This window comes from Ovis aries, chromosome 8 (genome assembly GCF_016772045.2).
Source record: "Ovis aries strain OAR_USU_Benz2616 breed Rambouillet chromosome 8, ARS-UI_Ramb_v3.0, whole genome shotgun sequence".
NCBI lineage: Eukaryota > Metazoa > Chordata > Mammalia > Artiodactyla > Bovidae > Ovis > Ovis aries.
Genome location: NC_056061.1, coordinates 63,549,700 through 63,564,739, shown reverse-complemented (window position 1 = coordinate 63,564,739; position 15,040 = coordinate 63,549,700). Strand labels below are relative to the sequence as shown.

Sequence of the window (15,040 nt, the reverse complement as noted above, 5' to 3'; positions counted from 1 at the left end):
TGGTGTGGGATTTTAAAAACCTGGAGCTTAGGCTAGGTTTTTAAATTTTAAAATACAGATTTAAATGATTAGGCTACTTTATCATCTGTTTTCTCCTTTGGAGTGAGAAAAGTTAAGAGTTTGGGGGATGGGGGTGGTGAGAGAGTTGTGGCAGCTAGATGCAAACAAGATCACCCTTTGGAACAATGACAATGCTTTTCTCCTCACTGGCAAGGATTAAAAAAAAAAAAAAAAACAACTGGGTGAGAAGACTGGGTGTACTAATTTGCAACTAAAATACAACCAAGTCATCATTTACAGCTCCCTGGAGATTGCATTGTAAAGTTTTACTGCTTGCAAACCTTCCTTTAGTGTGGGAGGCAGAGCCTGGGGGCGTGGTTGGGGAAACAATAGTTTGCTCTTTCTCCCCCCTAAATCAGTTCAAATGCCTGACTTAACTAGGGAGTCAAAGAATCAACAGACTTGCTCTAAGACTTGTCGGCTCCAGTAAAAAGATCCGGATGTTCTTAGTGGCCCAGTGAAAGTGGGGAACACCTTTGCTTCACTTTGACTTCCATAAAGGAACATCTCTACTGTTTTTGTGGACTCCAGAGAGGAGGCACTTCAGATCACTTGGAGAGGAAACTGAATCATTGAGCACCAAGGCAGAAAGATAGATGTGGCTCTCATGCAAAGAACCGCGATTGGCTTTCTCTTTCTGTGCACGTTGTCACTGGTGACTCTCAGCCTTAAAGATTGGGTTTCAGTGGGAGCTTTTCAGGTTCAAGGACTGCTAATGGTTTGTAAGTGCCTGACAATAAGTTCAACCTCAAAGTTACATCAGCCCAGGCAGATGTCTGAGGATTCGAGACCAGAGGAAAAAGTTAGAATCTGGAGCAGAAGGATGCCGATTGCCACCTGCTTGCTGGACTGAGCTTTTAATGGGACTCAAATTTTTACATCCTCCATAGATGTCCTGGAAATGGTGGTCTTTATTAATACAAAGATCAAGTCTTTGATTAAACTTTTTAAGAAGAAAAGTAAGTAGTTTCTTTTCTCTGCACTGTACGTATGTGTGTGTGTTTTATGTACGACTTCATCCTTTTGAGTGATGGAATTAAGAGCGTAAAACAGCATAATTGGTGTTTGTTAAACTCCTTTCTATACCAAGTTCAAATACCTCAGACTTTTATAACTCTAGGGCAGAATTATGTGATTTTTTTCTTTTTAAAAGCATGACTTACTTGTTTATGGTTGGGATTTTAGGTGAATTCACTTCTATTGGGATTCTAAAAAAAAAAATAATAATCCTTTGAAGAAGGGGGAAAAAAGCCCTTGTATTTACTTTATGTCTGCCTTGATGTACAGTGTATGGTGTTTTGATTCTTTGGCTAAATATGAGGAGCCTCTGAGTGATGCATCACATATTTTGGGTGGGGATAATCCTCTGAAACTCTCCTACACTCTGTTAGGTATTTAAGAGCTCAAGGACAGCCTCTGTCTAGACTGATCGGTCATTGTGAAGTACAAAACTTTTGTGGTGCGGCTTCATTATGTACTTACAGTTGGTTTCAATTTCTTTAAATCCAGGTGCTTCTTCATTCTTTGGAAAGTATAACTTTTATTTATAAACAGTTTTGTTTTTACATAGTTGTTTATTTTATTTTAGCTCTGGGGCCATGGGTTTAAACTGGATAAATGTAGGTAGGGGCATTGGTAAGAGAAACTGGAGAAAGCAAATGAACAGCCCTCGGGGTTCATCTCTACAGCTCCCCTCGTCAAAGATTGTCTTTGGATGGACTGATTAAAATCTATCCTGGCAAGAGTGAGATATACCGGGGAAAGACAACTGTTCTTTCTTAGGAGCCAGTTGGTAGTTGTATGGTGGGGCTGAATGTGCAATTACACGGACACTATCACTTGGATTTGATTTGTAATTGGCGAATAGGAAGTTTCCATTTTCATTATTTTCCAACTATGAAGTATGATAATTCAGTCTTCGAAATAAATGGGCATCAGGACAAAACCTTATAATTAACTGGCTACTCTTTGGAGGACACACGGCGAGCTCCACCCTGTGCAAGATTCTCAGATCATAACTAAGAACTAAGTCAGGGCTCTTTGGATTTTATAGATTATGACTGATAGTTCTATGTACCATGCAAAACATTTATTCCACAGAGGTTATGTGCAATGCCAAGTGCCTAATTTACATGCAGCTTTTAGTAAACATTAAAAGCAGAAAGCACATAGGGCATTTCTGTTTTTAACTTGATGTCTAGTTCTCAATGTTTATTTTTCCATTTGGCCAATTTGTAGGGAAACTGGGATGATTTTTTAAAAAATTTGTCCAGTTTTATTGACGTATAATTGACATACAGCATTGTATCCATTTATGGTGTATAACATAATGATTTGACTAGCAGACATCATGAAATGATTCTCATAGTAAGTGTAGTGAACATTCATAGTCTCATACAGATACAAAAGAAAAAGAAAAATGTTTTCTTTATGGTGAGAATTCTTAGGATATACTATCTTGTTCAGTTGCTAAGTGACCTCATGAACTACAGCACACCAGGCTCCTCTGTCCTTCACTCTTCCTTGGAGCTTGTTCACATTCTTATCCATTGAGTTGGTGATGCTAGCTAACCATCTCATCCTCTCTTAGCAACTTTTTATATAACCCAACAGTGTTAATTGTGTTCATAATTTTGTATATTACATACGTAGTTCTAATTTATCTCATCACATACGTAGTACTAATTTATCTTATCACTGGAGAGAGTGGGATGATTTAGAAAGTGAATTATTTAAAGCTGGACTTGTGGAATTCAGTACCTGTAAAGAAGACGGTACGGGGTGAGTGCTGACCTCACTCTGGTCTGTGGGGTGACTCATGTTCCCAGGGGTGCTGAGAAAGGCCAACTTCCTCTTCATTGATGATTCTAAAAGTCAGGGACTCCCTTCAAGTAATTGCACTAATGTTGCCACAACCATTCTTTTCATGAGTTATTTCATAAGCTGTGACTTTCCATATATTAGCGCATTTGATCTGTATAATGGTTTTAATGGCTCTGCTGTTAGGTACAGTGAGTTAATTTTAAACATGTTCATATAGGAAGGTTCAATAGTTCATGTGTGCCTGTTCATTTTATTTTATGAATCTACTTTGTGGTCTCATTTCCAGGGACATATTATGTTGTAGAAACGCGTATGCCCATTGTGTCCTCTGTGGCATAGGTCAGAGTTAGGGGAAGATTCCCCCCGACTCACAATTGTCATATCTGCTGGTTTTACAGGTGTTAGACTTGTCACCTTCAATAAACAGCTCAACACAGGGTCCTTCTCAAACTTCTCTAGTCTCTCCAATGCTGGCTTACAGCGACGGCTATATAAACAATATTTTAAAAAATTGTTGTTGAATTTGTATAATGTTGTCAATTTCATGTTGGGATCCATTGGTAGCCTCTCTTGGGTTGTGTTGTCAGGAAAAATCAAATAGACAAAGCAATCTTAAGCCCTAAAATGTAAAAGGAAAATTATCATAGAGGTTTAACCTACCATTTCTTCCTCTGATGTCCTCAGTCTCTTTTGTGTTGGAAAAATTCAATTGAATTGGATTATGTTGGGAAAAATCAATTGCATTGGAGTTTCTAAAAACATTTGAATATGAACATATTCCATGAAAGCAGGAAATGCAGAGAAAATTTTTCAGCACAAATGGATTTCTAATTGAACTATGCTATTTAAATGTGTTACATTGAATGTTTATGCTTAGTTTTTAAAAATATAAATGAGTTTATAACAGTGGTATTTTAAAATAATGCTTTAGAGGGGAAAGAATTGGTGCCAGGTTCTTAGTAGAAAAGTTGTTTTCTGTCTTGCAGTCTAACATTTACTAATGTAGTGACACAGTATAGTTGATTAATAGATATTTGTCATGATGGAGTGAAGCGGGAGGTCTTTATTGATTTTGTTAATCATTTTCTAACTTTGGAGTAAAAGGAGGGCCTAAAAAGATGGGAAGCAATTAACTGAACAAACACAAAACACAGTGGAAAGGACCCTGGGGTCTAAGATTGAAGCTTATTCAAAATTTGTTCCATTTCTCCCTTGCTGGTCCTTACCTGTGAGTGTTTTAGGTAACCAGAACCCATCTTGATGTAACACAGTTAATTTAAAACCTGAATGTATTCTCTCTTTCTTTCTACAGCTGTTTCCAACCTAGATGAGGAGAGTCGATGGACAGTCCACTACACTGCTCCATGGCACCAGCAGGAGAATGTGTTCCTCCCCACCACAAGACCGCCTTGCGTAGAGGACCTGCACCGCCAAGCCAAGCTCAACCTCAAATCAGTACTGAGGGGTAAGATGAAACCCTCCAAGCTTGATGTTCTTGCATTCTTGGCTATTAGAAATGAAAACATAGATTCGGTTGCTGTTTGTAAAAGACTACTTAAAATGAACTTATACTATGCTTATATACTAAGCTTAAATACAGCTTAATACATGCTAAGTATGTTCTGGTGTCTATAGAAAGCTGCCTATTTACAGATAGGCAAATGTATCCTCAAGGAGGCTTCTCCGGGTTAGAATCCTTTCAGTTCAGTTCAGTTCAGTCACTCAGTCAAGTCTGACTCTTTGTGAACCCATGAACTGCAGCATGCCAGGCCTCCCTGTCCATTACCAACTCCCGGAGTTTACCCAAACTCATGTCCATTGAGTCGGTAATGCTATCCAACCATCTTATCCTCTATCGTCCCCTTCCCCTTCTCCTCCTGCCCTCAATCTTTCCCAGCTTCAGGGTCTTTTCAAATGAGTCAGCCTTTCACATCAGGTGGCCAAAATATTGGAGTTTCAGCTTCAACATCAGTCCTTCCAATGAACACCTAGGACTGATCTCCCTTAGGATGGGCTGGTTGGAGCTCCTTGCAGTCCAAGGGACTCTCAAGAGTCTTCTCCAACACCACAGTTCAAAAGCATCAATTCTTCAGCACTCAGCTTTCTTTATAGTCCAACTCTCACATCCATACATGACTACTGGAAAAACCATAGCCTTAACTAGATGGGCCTTTGTTGACAAAGTAATGTCTCTGCTTTTTAATATGTCATCTAGGTTGGTCATAACTTTCCTTCCAAGGAGTAAGCGCCTTTTAGTTTCATGGCTGCAGTCAACATCTGCAGTGATTTTGGAGCCCCCCAAAATAAAGTCTGACACTGTTTCCACTGTTTCCCCATCTATTTCCCATGAAGTGATGGGACCAGATGCCATGATCTTCATTTTCTGAATGTTGAGCTTTAAGCCAACTTTTTCACTCTCCTCTTTCACTTTCGTCAAGAGGCTCTTTAGTTCTTCTTCACTTTCTGCCATAAGGGTGGTGTCATCTGCATATCTGAGGTTATTGAGATTTCTCCCAGCAGTCTTGATTCCAGCTTGTGCTTCCTCCAGCCCAGAGTTTCTCATGATGTACTCTGCATATAAGCTAAATAAGCATAGTGACAATATACAACCTTGACGTACTCCTTTTCCTATTTGGAACCAGTCTGTTGTTCCATGTCCAGTTCTAACTGTTGCTTCCTGACCTGCATACAGGTTTCCCAAGAGGCAGGTCAGGTGGTCTGGTATTCCCATCTCTTTCAGAATTTTTCACAGCTTATTGTGATCCACACAGTCAAAGGCTTTGGCATTGTCAGTAAAGCAGAAATAGATGTTTTTCTGGAATTCTCTTGCTTTTCAATGATCCAGCAGATGTTGGCAATTTGGCAATTTGATCTCTGATTCCTCTGCCTTTTCTAAAACCAGTTTGAACATCTGGAAGTTCACAGTTCACGTATTGCTGAAGCCTGGCTTGGAGAATTTTGAGCATTACTTTACTAGCATGTCAGATGAGTGCAATTGTGCGGTAGTTTGAGCATTCTTTGGCATTGCCTTTCTTTGGGATTGGAATGAAAACTGAGCTTTTCCAGTCCTGTGGCCACTGCTGAGTTTTCCAAATTTGCTGGCATACTGAATACAGCACTTAGTGTGTTTAAACCACCAGTACTCAAATAAACCCCTGCCAATATGGGAAATTTTGCCACTGCTTTTTTAAGACCATAGTTTAAATATTCAGAGCAAATTGTTAAAGTTAGTACTTTGTAATGATCTGTTCAGTTAATTCAAGTTGGATGGAAAGGAGACCTAAATACATACTTTGAGGGCATGCAAAGTAGTTTGATTTACCAGAATTTGAGCTGACCCCAGCAGTACTCCTTCTAGTCCAGGTGGGCGGAGTGCACTGTGGCTGGTAGGAAATCCAAGAAGAGTAGACACTTGTATCTAGTTTAAAATTCTTATTTTCACCTCAACTTGTCGATGTTAAGAAAAGTATATACACGGCAAAGAGGACATCCTCAAAGTGATAAAGAAGGGAAGAAGTGATTTTTAAGAGTTTTTCAGCCACTAAGTCATGTCCAAGTCTTTGCGACCCCATAGACTGTATATAGCATGCCAGGCTCCTCTGTCCTTCACTGTCTCCCAGAGTTTGCTGAAATTCATGTCATTGGATTGGTAATGCTGTCTGACCATCTTATCCTCTGTCACCCCCTTCTCCTTTTGCCTTCAATCTTTCCCAGCGTCAGGGTCTTTTCCAGTGAGTCAGCTCTTCGCATCAGGTGGCCAAAATATTGGAGCGTCAGCATCAGTCCCTCAAATGAATAGTCAGGGTTGATTTCCTTTAGGATTGACTGGTTTGACATCCATGCAGTCCGAGGGATGCTCAGGAGTCTTCTCCAACACCACAGTTCAAAAGTATCAATTCAGATTTAGAGACTTTCCCTTAAAACAAAGAACCAACATTCTTATTCTCCCAGATGCTGTTTCTACCAGTTTTCTCCTACCATGTGCTATTTGGGGTCTAATTATACTAAAAAAAGTACTTGTTGCTTATGTGCAATTTAATTTAACTGGACATATCCTGTATTTATCTAATTGTGAAAGACTTACATCTGGAGAATACTGTTACTGATTGAAGGAAACCCCAGCTTGAGGATCCCTCTTATTTTCGTTACAGTTTTCACTTGTGTATCAGTCATTAATTAATTCTTTTATTAACGTGCTCCAATTATTAGCTAACAGTTAACACTCAACTATATACCAAGTACTGTTCTAAACTATTGCACGTCGTATCTCATTTAAAATCCTCACAATAATCCTACTACAAACCATTACTGTGCCAAGTTTTACAGATGAAAACATGGAGACACAAAGTTTAGAAATGTGTTTGAGATCTCAGACTTAGTGATAGATCCAAGATTTAAACTTGGACCATCTCAGGCTGCAGAGCCCACATTCTTAACTGGTGCCTTCAACAACCATTTGTTAGAAATCTATTATTCTAGCAAATGCAGAAAACACCAGCAGGATCTCAGCTGTCGATAAATTTATACTTATATCTAGAGAACAAATCACAATGTGAAAAATACTTGAGAAGTGCCAAAAATTGCTGTATTGCAGGTAAAGAAAGCAGATCATCTCTGCTTAGAGAAAGAATAGCTGTCAGTAGAGTCACAACAGATTTGATATTCTGAACAGAACTGTACAAACATTTTTAATCATAGCCCTGTTTTTTCTTCCTTTTATCTGTGTAATGCTTTGATTATCTCATATGTATCTTACAGTTTTATGTATTTTATCACGTATCTTATAGTGTTGACATTGCACTGTCTAGAAAGGAGGACATTACTGGGCTCCATTTTTCATTTAGCCTGAGTAACCCCTTATATGGGTTTTTCAAATGGGACTAGTGGTAAAGAGCCTGCCTATAGGAGATACAAGTGATGCAGGTTCGATCCCCAGGTCAGGAAGATCTGGAGGAGGGCATGGCAACCCACTCCAATATTCTTGCCTAGAGAATCCCATGGACAGAGGAGCCTGGCAGCCTACAGTCCATAGTGTCACAAAGAATCGAACACCACTGAAGCAACTCAACACACAACCTACGTATTCAGTGACTATAAGCTTAGGTGAAAACAGTAATGTGAGTTGGGCTCTTCTGTGTGGCCGTGGAGATGTACTTTGGCTGTGTTGCCTTCATGATGTGCCTAAATCCAACCAGAATTTCTTCTCGATCCCTTCAGTCCCTAGTGATTTGTCTTTAGTAACTTTTGACAAAGTGCTTCTCTACCTGGAGTTTACGTTCGTACACCGAAGAATTAATAAGAATATTAAATGGCACAGTTCCCAGAACAAACCCCAGAGGCAGTGCCATTGTTAACATTTCTCTTGTTGCTCTGAAGACCAAGCCCTGCCTGGTCTGGCTTGTAGAAAATACATTCAGGAAGGTATGTGTGAGTTTGAATATTCAGGCCCAGTGGTTTTTTGATCACTCTCCAGGAAATTGTGCTTCATGACCTCTTTCATGTATTTTCAAGTACCTAATCAGAGCTTCTCTTTTCTGCCCTTAGGACACTGAATATCTACATATAGATTTTTCTAACTTCATTTTCTTTTGAACTGTTCAGTAGATACCTATGCAATATCATCACCCACATTTTGCCTAGACTTAGATTTTATTTTGAAAAGGTAAATGCTATAGTGATTGCTTAAGTGCCCTAAAGGGGTTCATCGAAGGGATCTACTATTAATAAGATTAATAAGTTTGGAAAATCCTTAGAGCTCAACATTTAAAGTCTTGATTTAAATGAGTCTTAAGGGATTTTAGATAATTGATAACTTGAAGAACAGTGGTTGAGAGAGATGAAATGAGAAAGAATATCTGAGTGCTTTTGTTTCCCATTTATTTACTTTTAATCACATGTACTTTCACCTACCACTTCCCCGACATCCTGTTAGCAACCTGTAGTAAACACAACATGAATGCAAAGTATTTGTTATATCATTATCAGTGAAGACTAAAAAGAAAAAATCCAGTCCCTGAATGTATGGTACTATTAAAGTATGATGTTATATAAGATTATCAGTCTAAGATAACTTAACCTCAGCATTCTTTGATTAAAAGTATAGAAAGGTACGTCAGTGTTCACAGTGAGTCATCTGTTTTGTTCCTCCTTCTGTTCTTACTGTGACCTTATTCACAGCTTTAAGGAAGGAGTGCTGTCCTTTGAGGGCTTCTCTGGTGGCTTAGTGGTAAAGAATCCACCTGCCAAGCAGGAGATGCAGGCTTGATCCCTGGGTCAGGAAGATCCTCTGGAGAAGGAAATGGCAACCCACTCCAGTATTTTTGCCTGGAGAATCCCATGGACAGAGGAAGCTGTTCATGGGATCACAAAGAGTCAGACACAACTGAACGATTAAACAACAAGAAATTAATAAGTAAGTGTTGTAAATATTGGCTTATGTTAAAATAATGCAGAAATGCTTAATGGTCAGTAGACCAGTAGACCACAGGATTACCGACAATGTTTTTATGAAAAAGCTAAGCTTGCATTAGTACCTAAAGGTAGATGTAGATGGAGAAGGCAATGGCACCCCACTCCAGCACTCTTGCCTGGAAAATCCCATGGACTGAGGAGCCTGGTGGGCTGCAGTCCATGGGGTCGCTAGGAGTCGGATGCGACTGAGCGGCTTCACTTTCACTTTTCACTTTCATGCATTGGAGAAGGCAATGGCACCCCACTCCCGTACTCTTGCCTGGAAAATCCCTTGGACGGAGGAGCCTGGAAGGCTGCAGTCCATGGGGTCACTAAGGGTTGGACATGACTGAGCGACTTCACTTCACATTTCACTTTCATGCACTGGAGAAGGAAATGGCAACCCACTCCAGTGTTCTTGCCTGGAGAATCCCAGGGATTGCGGAGCCTGGTGGGCTGCCGTCTATGGGGTCGCACAGAGTTGGACACGACTGAAGGGACTTAGCAGCAGCAGTAGATGTAGATGCTACTTAATGTGTATTTCAAGGATCAATTTTGTGCTGTGCCAAGAGTTTTAATGAACGGACAAAAGATCGTGGGTCCCCAGCTTTAAAGAGCTGAGGTGCTTGCCGTCTGGTGTCAAGACTGAAATAAACACACAGTAGAGTAATGGAGACATGTATGAAGTACACTGGGTATGTAGAGGAGAGTTCGATCCACCAGAAAAGCCTTGGGAGACCCCACTCTCCCATTCCCCCGTTGAAGAGAGGATGGGCTTTTACAGTGTCAAATGGCATGTGAAGTGCCTAGAGGAGGTAGTTTCCATTCTGGCCCAACTAATGCAGAGAGATCTTTTGTGTTTGTTCTTAGGGACCAGTCTCTGGAGAATTTGATAGAATTTAGTGGCCATGCCCTTGGATAAAATGATTTTATTTTAATTGATGTATTTAGTTACTGGAGACTTAGGTAGTGACTTATTGCTAACAATAACACAAAAATGTACCAAGATTTAAAAAGAGTATTTTGATATTAGGCCCAACAGGACATCTGGCTGGTAATGAATAGTAAATTTGATTGAATAGTAAATTTTACTAAATTTCAGAAGAATTCTATTCTTTCAATCTCCATGGTTGTTTAAACCCTTCATAAACTTCATCAGAGTTAGCTGTGATAATGAATAACCTCTATCTAACTAAATGTTTAACTGGATAGTTTTAGCTTTTATTGAAAAGGCCACAATTCAGTGGGAAAGGGGGAATTGAGGGATGGGGTAGGCTTGCTTGGACTCAATGAAACTTTTAGATTTTATTTCTTTATAACCTGTGGGCTTCATTTGACAATTATAAGATTATTAAAGGTTGTAATGAAAAAATATTATTTCAAGCCCTCATCCCCTAAAAGCTCAACTTGGGAGAGAGATAAACATACTTTCTCACAGTGTGTTTAGCAGGCAGTTCGGTTACTGCATCTGTGTAACTCCTGCCTGAATTAGTTCACAGAGCATCTGTTGTTGATATCAGAAATGTCTAGTCACAGCTCTCTTTTCTGAAAAACCACACATTAGCAGGTCAGCATACTCTGTGGCTCTAGAATTAGACGTGTGAGCACAGGGAGGAATGTTGGATCTGGCTTGTGTTAATTCAGAGTCAGAAGGTTATATTTATTATATCTGGAGACATAGGAATTGAGGATATACATTGTGAAGAAATGACTACTTGTACCAAGTAATTTGAAGCAATAGAATGTCTATGTTTGTGTGTGTGTACAAACCAACCTGTTTGACGTTAAATAGTGGTATACCTTTTTCAAAATTATGGACAAAGTTTCTAAGTTGTTCCAGCCAGGTTTCTCTGACAGTTCCTGACACACATACTTTATCTGAAGGTCACTGCGTAACCTTTCATTGTCAGGAAGCCATCAGCTAGTTCCATGTAGACTTGGACAAGTGAGTCTGTTCTGGGAAAGGCTGTGGGGGCCTCTCTGGATTTGATGAGGGGGCTTGATGGTGACATCTGTGTGCGTTGGGCACATGGGTCCATGGGCACATAGAGTCTCTTCTTGGGGATCCTGTGGCATTCTTCACAGGACTTTCTGGAAGACACCTGTGTAACCCTTGTGAATGTGAAGTGAAGTGAAAGTCGCTCAGTCATGTCTGAGTCTTTGCAACCATAGCCTGTAACCTGCCAGCCTCTTCTGTCCATGGAATTCTCCAGGCAAGAATAGTGGAATGGGTTGCCATTTCTTTCTCCAGGGATCTTCCTGACCCAGGGATTGAACCTGGGTCTCCTGCGTTGCAGGCAGATTCTTTACCATCTGAGCCACCAGGGAAGCCCATGGTGCTATTACTTTGGTCAAAAAACAGAGTATGATCTGACTGCCAGAAATCTCTTGTTCTTGCTTTCTAATAGGAAAAGGCCAGGTTTCACGAAAAGTACATGGGTGACGTTTAGTTTCACGTCCTGCCTCTGTTGTGTACTAGGAATATATTATTTGAGTTTAATTTGGAGTGTGTCTCTTTAAGATTTTGAACTTGTTTTTTATCTATAAGATAAAGATCCCAATACCTATTTTCATGGGAATAAAACCAACTTATTTAAATATAGTATCTCAAAGTACCTGTCCCTCAATGTGGAAGCAGAAAGTGTTTGTGGAGGAGGAGTGTCTTTTAATATAAGTGCAGTGGTATACAGATAGAACTTTCAGTCCTCTTTCCCAGATGCTGTCATGATTTAGCTGACACTCTCCCTCCCAGCCATTATGCTACAGAGATAGACACTGGGGAGGAGGGAGAGAGGAAGAGAACAAGGGACAGATGTCATCAGATGACAGTGTTGGTCACAGACACGTTCACTTAATCCACATGAGCAAGATGCCTTTTCTTCCACGCCCCATCAGTCTCTTGAAAGATACCCAGGATGCTAGAGCAGAAGGCTCCTCCCTGATCCTCTGGTTAATTAATCCCCTCTGCATTTGAATCCCATTTCTTTTAGGGGTTTCCCTGATAGCTCAGTTGGTCAAGAATCCGCCGGCAATGCAGGACACCGCGCTTCAATTCCTGGGTCAGGAAGATCCACTGGAGAAGGGATAGGCTACCCACTCGAGTATTCTTGGGCTTCCCTGTGGTTCAGCTGGTAAAGAATCTGCCTGCAATGTGGGAGACCTGGGTTTGATCCCTGGGTTGAGAAGATCCCCTGGAAAAGGGAACGGCTACCCACTCCAGTATTCTTGCCTGGAGAATCCCATGGACTGTATAGTCCATGGGGTCACAAAGAGTTGGACACGACCGAGTGACTTTCACTTTATTTTGTATATGATAAACCAGGATTTATGAAGTTAAGGGATTAATGGATAGCTACTTTACAGTTTATAGATAACTCTGCCAAGAACTCCAAGTCAGGTTTCTCACCCAGCCCATGCTGGCCTGTTTTGATCTCAGATCCCAAGGGCCTATCTCTGATGCTTCTTCAGCTGCCCTCAACTTCCAAAAAGGTTATTGGGATGGAACCCACTTTGCAAATCATAGCCTCAAGGCAGATTAAGTTTCTTCAGCCAGTTAATTTAAGAAATGCAAAATAGCCTAAAGTTGGTGGCTTCCCTGTTGCACATGCAAACTTCTCTTCACTCATTCTTGATTTCATTAAAATTCAAACGTGTTTAAGAGAAATAAAGGAAGCTTCATCATTAGACATCATATGTAATGAACATCAGTAATCATTGTTTCATCCCAGTAGGCCTTGGTGCTTATTTTAGGGTTATAATAAGTCTTTAGTACTTTGATAGACTTAAAAAACATGGTCATAAGACACGGGTTATAAAAGGGACAAAGGAAAGAAAGATAAGGGGTTAGAAATACTAAATATACCAGTGATTTAGCACTTGGCAGCAAGTTTACTCTTTGCCTGGTTCATTACACCATTCTTCCTGAAGAATCTTTTGGTAAAATTGATGTGTAAAAGGAGACTATTAAACATCACTGGTTAAAGAAAGATTATCATCTATTTTTTTTGTATGTAAGAAACATTAAATTACACTCATTCATAGAGAATTTTAACTTGTTTTCTAGTTTAAACAAAAATAGGCATAGAGTGGAGAGTTTGGGGGAGGAGTGGTTCTTTATTGTGGGAAAGCCACTGCACAGAAGCAGGATGTGTAATTAATTGTCTCATCTTCCCTGAACCACAGCGGCATTGCCATCTTCTGCTGTTATTACCTATTCCGAAAAATGAGATAGGTGGCCAGAATTGTGATTCTAGTGCTGCCTATAGCCTGGAAGATGTTGGAAAATCATATCCCATTTTTGTACTTGGCTTCTCCCTCAGTAAAAGAACTTTTTTTTAATCTCTAAGTTCCCTTCTAAGCTCCAAAATTCTGATTGGCCTCTCAAGTACTTAACTGCTCAAGGGTGATATGTATGGGGTTTACCTTGACACAAAAGTAGAATTTACAGCTGAATGCATGCCCTGAGTTGTCTAGAATCTAAGTTTGTGTTGACACGAAAACTGCTAAGTGCATCTAGCAAATGAGGTGCTGGGCTGGAAGCTGCAGCAGAGTCAGAGATGAATCACATGGCTGCTTTCCTAGTTTACACCCAGTCAGAGATAAGTGTATGAATAACTCTGACACAGTTGATAATGGTGATATCATTGAGCCGCACCCTTGTCCCTGGGTGTTGTCTTTAAAACACAAATCTGATCATGCCTCTCATTAAAAATTCTTTACCAGCTTCCCACCATTGGCAGAATAAAACATAAGCTCTGTGGCATCTGAGAACCTTCCTGATCTTCCCCTATTTGTCCAGCCTCACCTACCAGATGACTCTTTCTCCCCTGTGCTGCTGTATTCCTCCTCCCAAAGTCTTCCCTTTGTGCCTCACACAGAAGGATAAAGTCCTTCCGCTTGTGTTGCCCTTTCTGTCTGTCCACACATGTCTCAATCCACTTCCTCTCCCTTCTGAACCACAGCCACTCACACCTGGCCAACTCCTGTTCCCCTTGGGAGGATCAGCTGGTGGCTGCCTGGGTTCCCGTAGAGCTTTCCTGGACTCCTTAGGGCAGACCCAGACACCCCTTCCCCACTTTTCCACACGTGCCCGCAGAACCTTACACCCTCCGTTCAGCTGCTAGTAATTGTGTTCACATGTTTATCCCCCACCTGTCAGCAAGACCCTTGGGAGCAGGACTTTTTCTTGTCATTTGTGTGACCCCCAGTGCTTGGGGGCTTCTCTGGTGGTGCAGAGGTTAAAGTGTCTGGCTGCAATGTGGGAGACCTGGGTTCGATCCCTGGGCCAGGAAGATCCCCTGGAGAAGGAAATGGCAACCCACTCCAGTATTCTTGCCTGGAGAATCCCATGGACGGAGGAGCTTGGTGGGCTACAGTCCATGGGTCGCAAAGAATCGGACACAACTGAGCGACTTCACTTTCAGTGCTTGGTACTGTAAATACTGTTGTGTCTGTGGACGTCCTGGAATAGTTATCTCAAACTCACGAGGAAGATCAGTCATAGCTGGGGAACAGCTGGTGAGAATGCGGGAGCGAGGAGATTGGAGATGAGAGATACAGAGAGAGGAGTGGTGTGAAGGTTGAGCCTGGGAGGCTCTTATTTTAGGGGCTTGGGAAGGAGCAGTTGGGAAAAGAGTCTGGGGAAGAATACAACAAATCAGGATGGGGCATTAGTCGTGGTCCTCAGGGACAGGCAAGGTTGGAAGAA

At 40.9% G+C, this 15,040-nt stretch overlaps 1 protein-coding gene across 3 annotated transcripts in view; it reads left to right on the top strand.

The window, feature by feature from the left end:
- Positions 1-15,040, top strand: part of NHSL1 (NHS like 1) — a 197,398-nt gene that overhangs the window by 126,270 nt on the left and 56,088 nt on the right. For 2 of the 3 annotated variants that reach the window (XM_042253529.2, XM_042253527.2), the window contains exon 2: positions 4,196-4,348. In XM_042253529.2, coding sequence (XP_042109463.1) covers positions 4,196-4,348 — 153 coding nt within the window. Of the gene's footprint in view, positions 1-417; positions 1,020-4,195; positions 4,349-15,040 lie in introns of those variants that run through there. The other variant, XM_004011376.5, reaches the window with a different exon arrangement.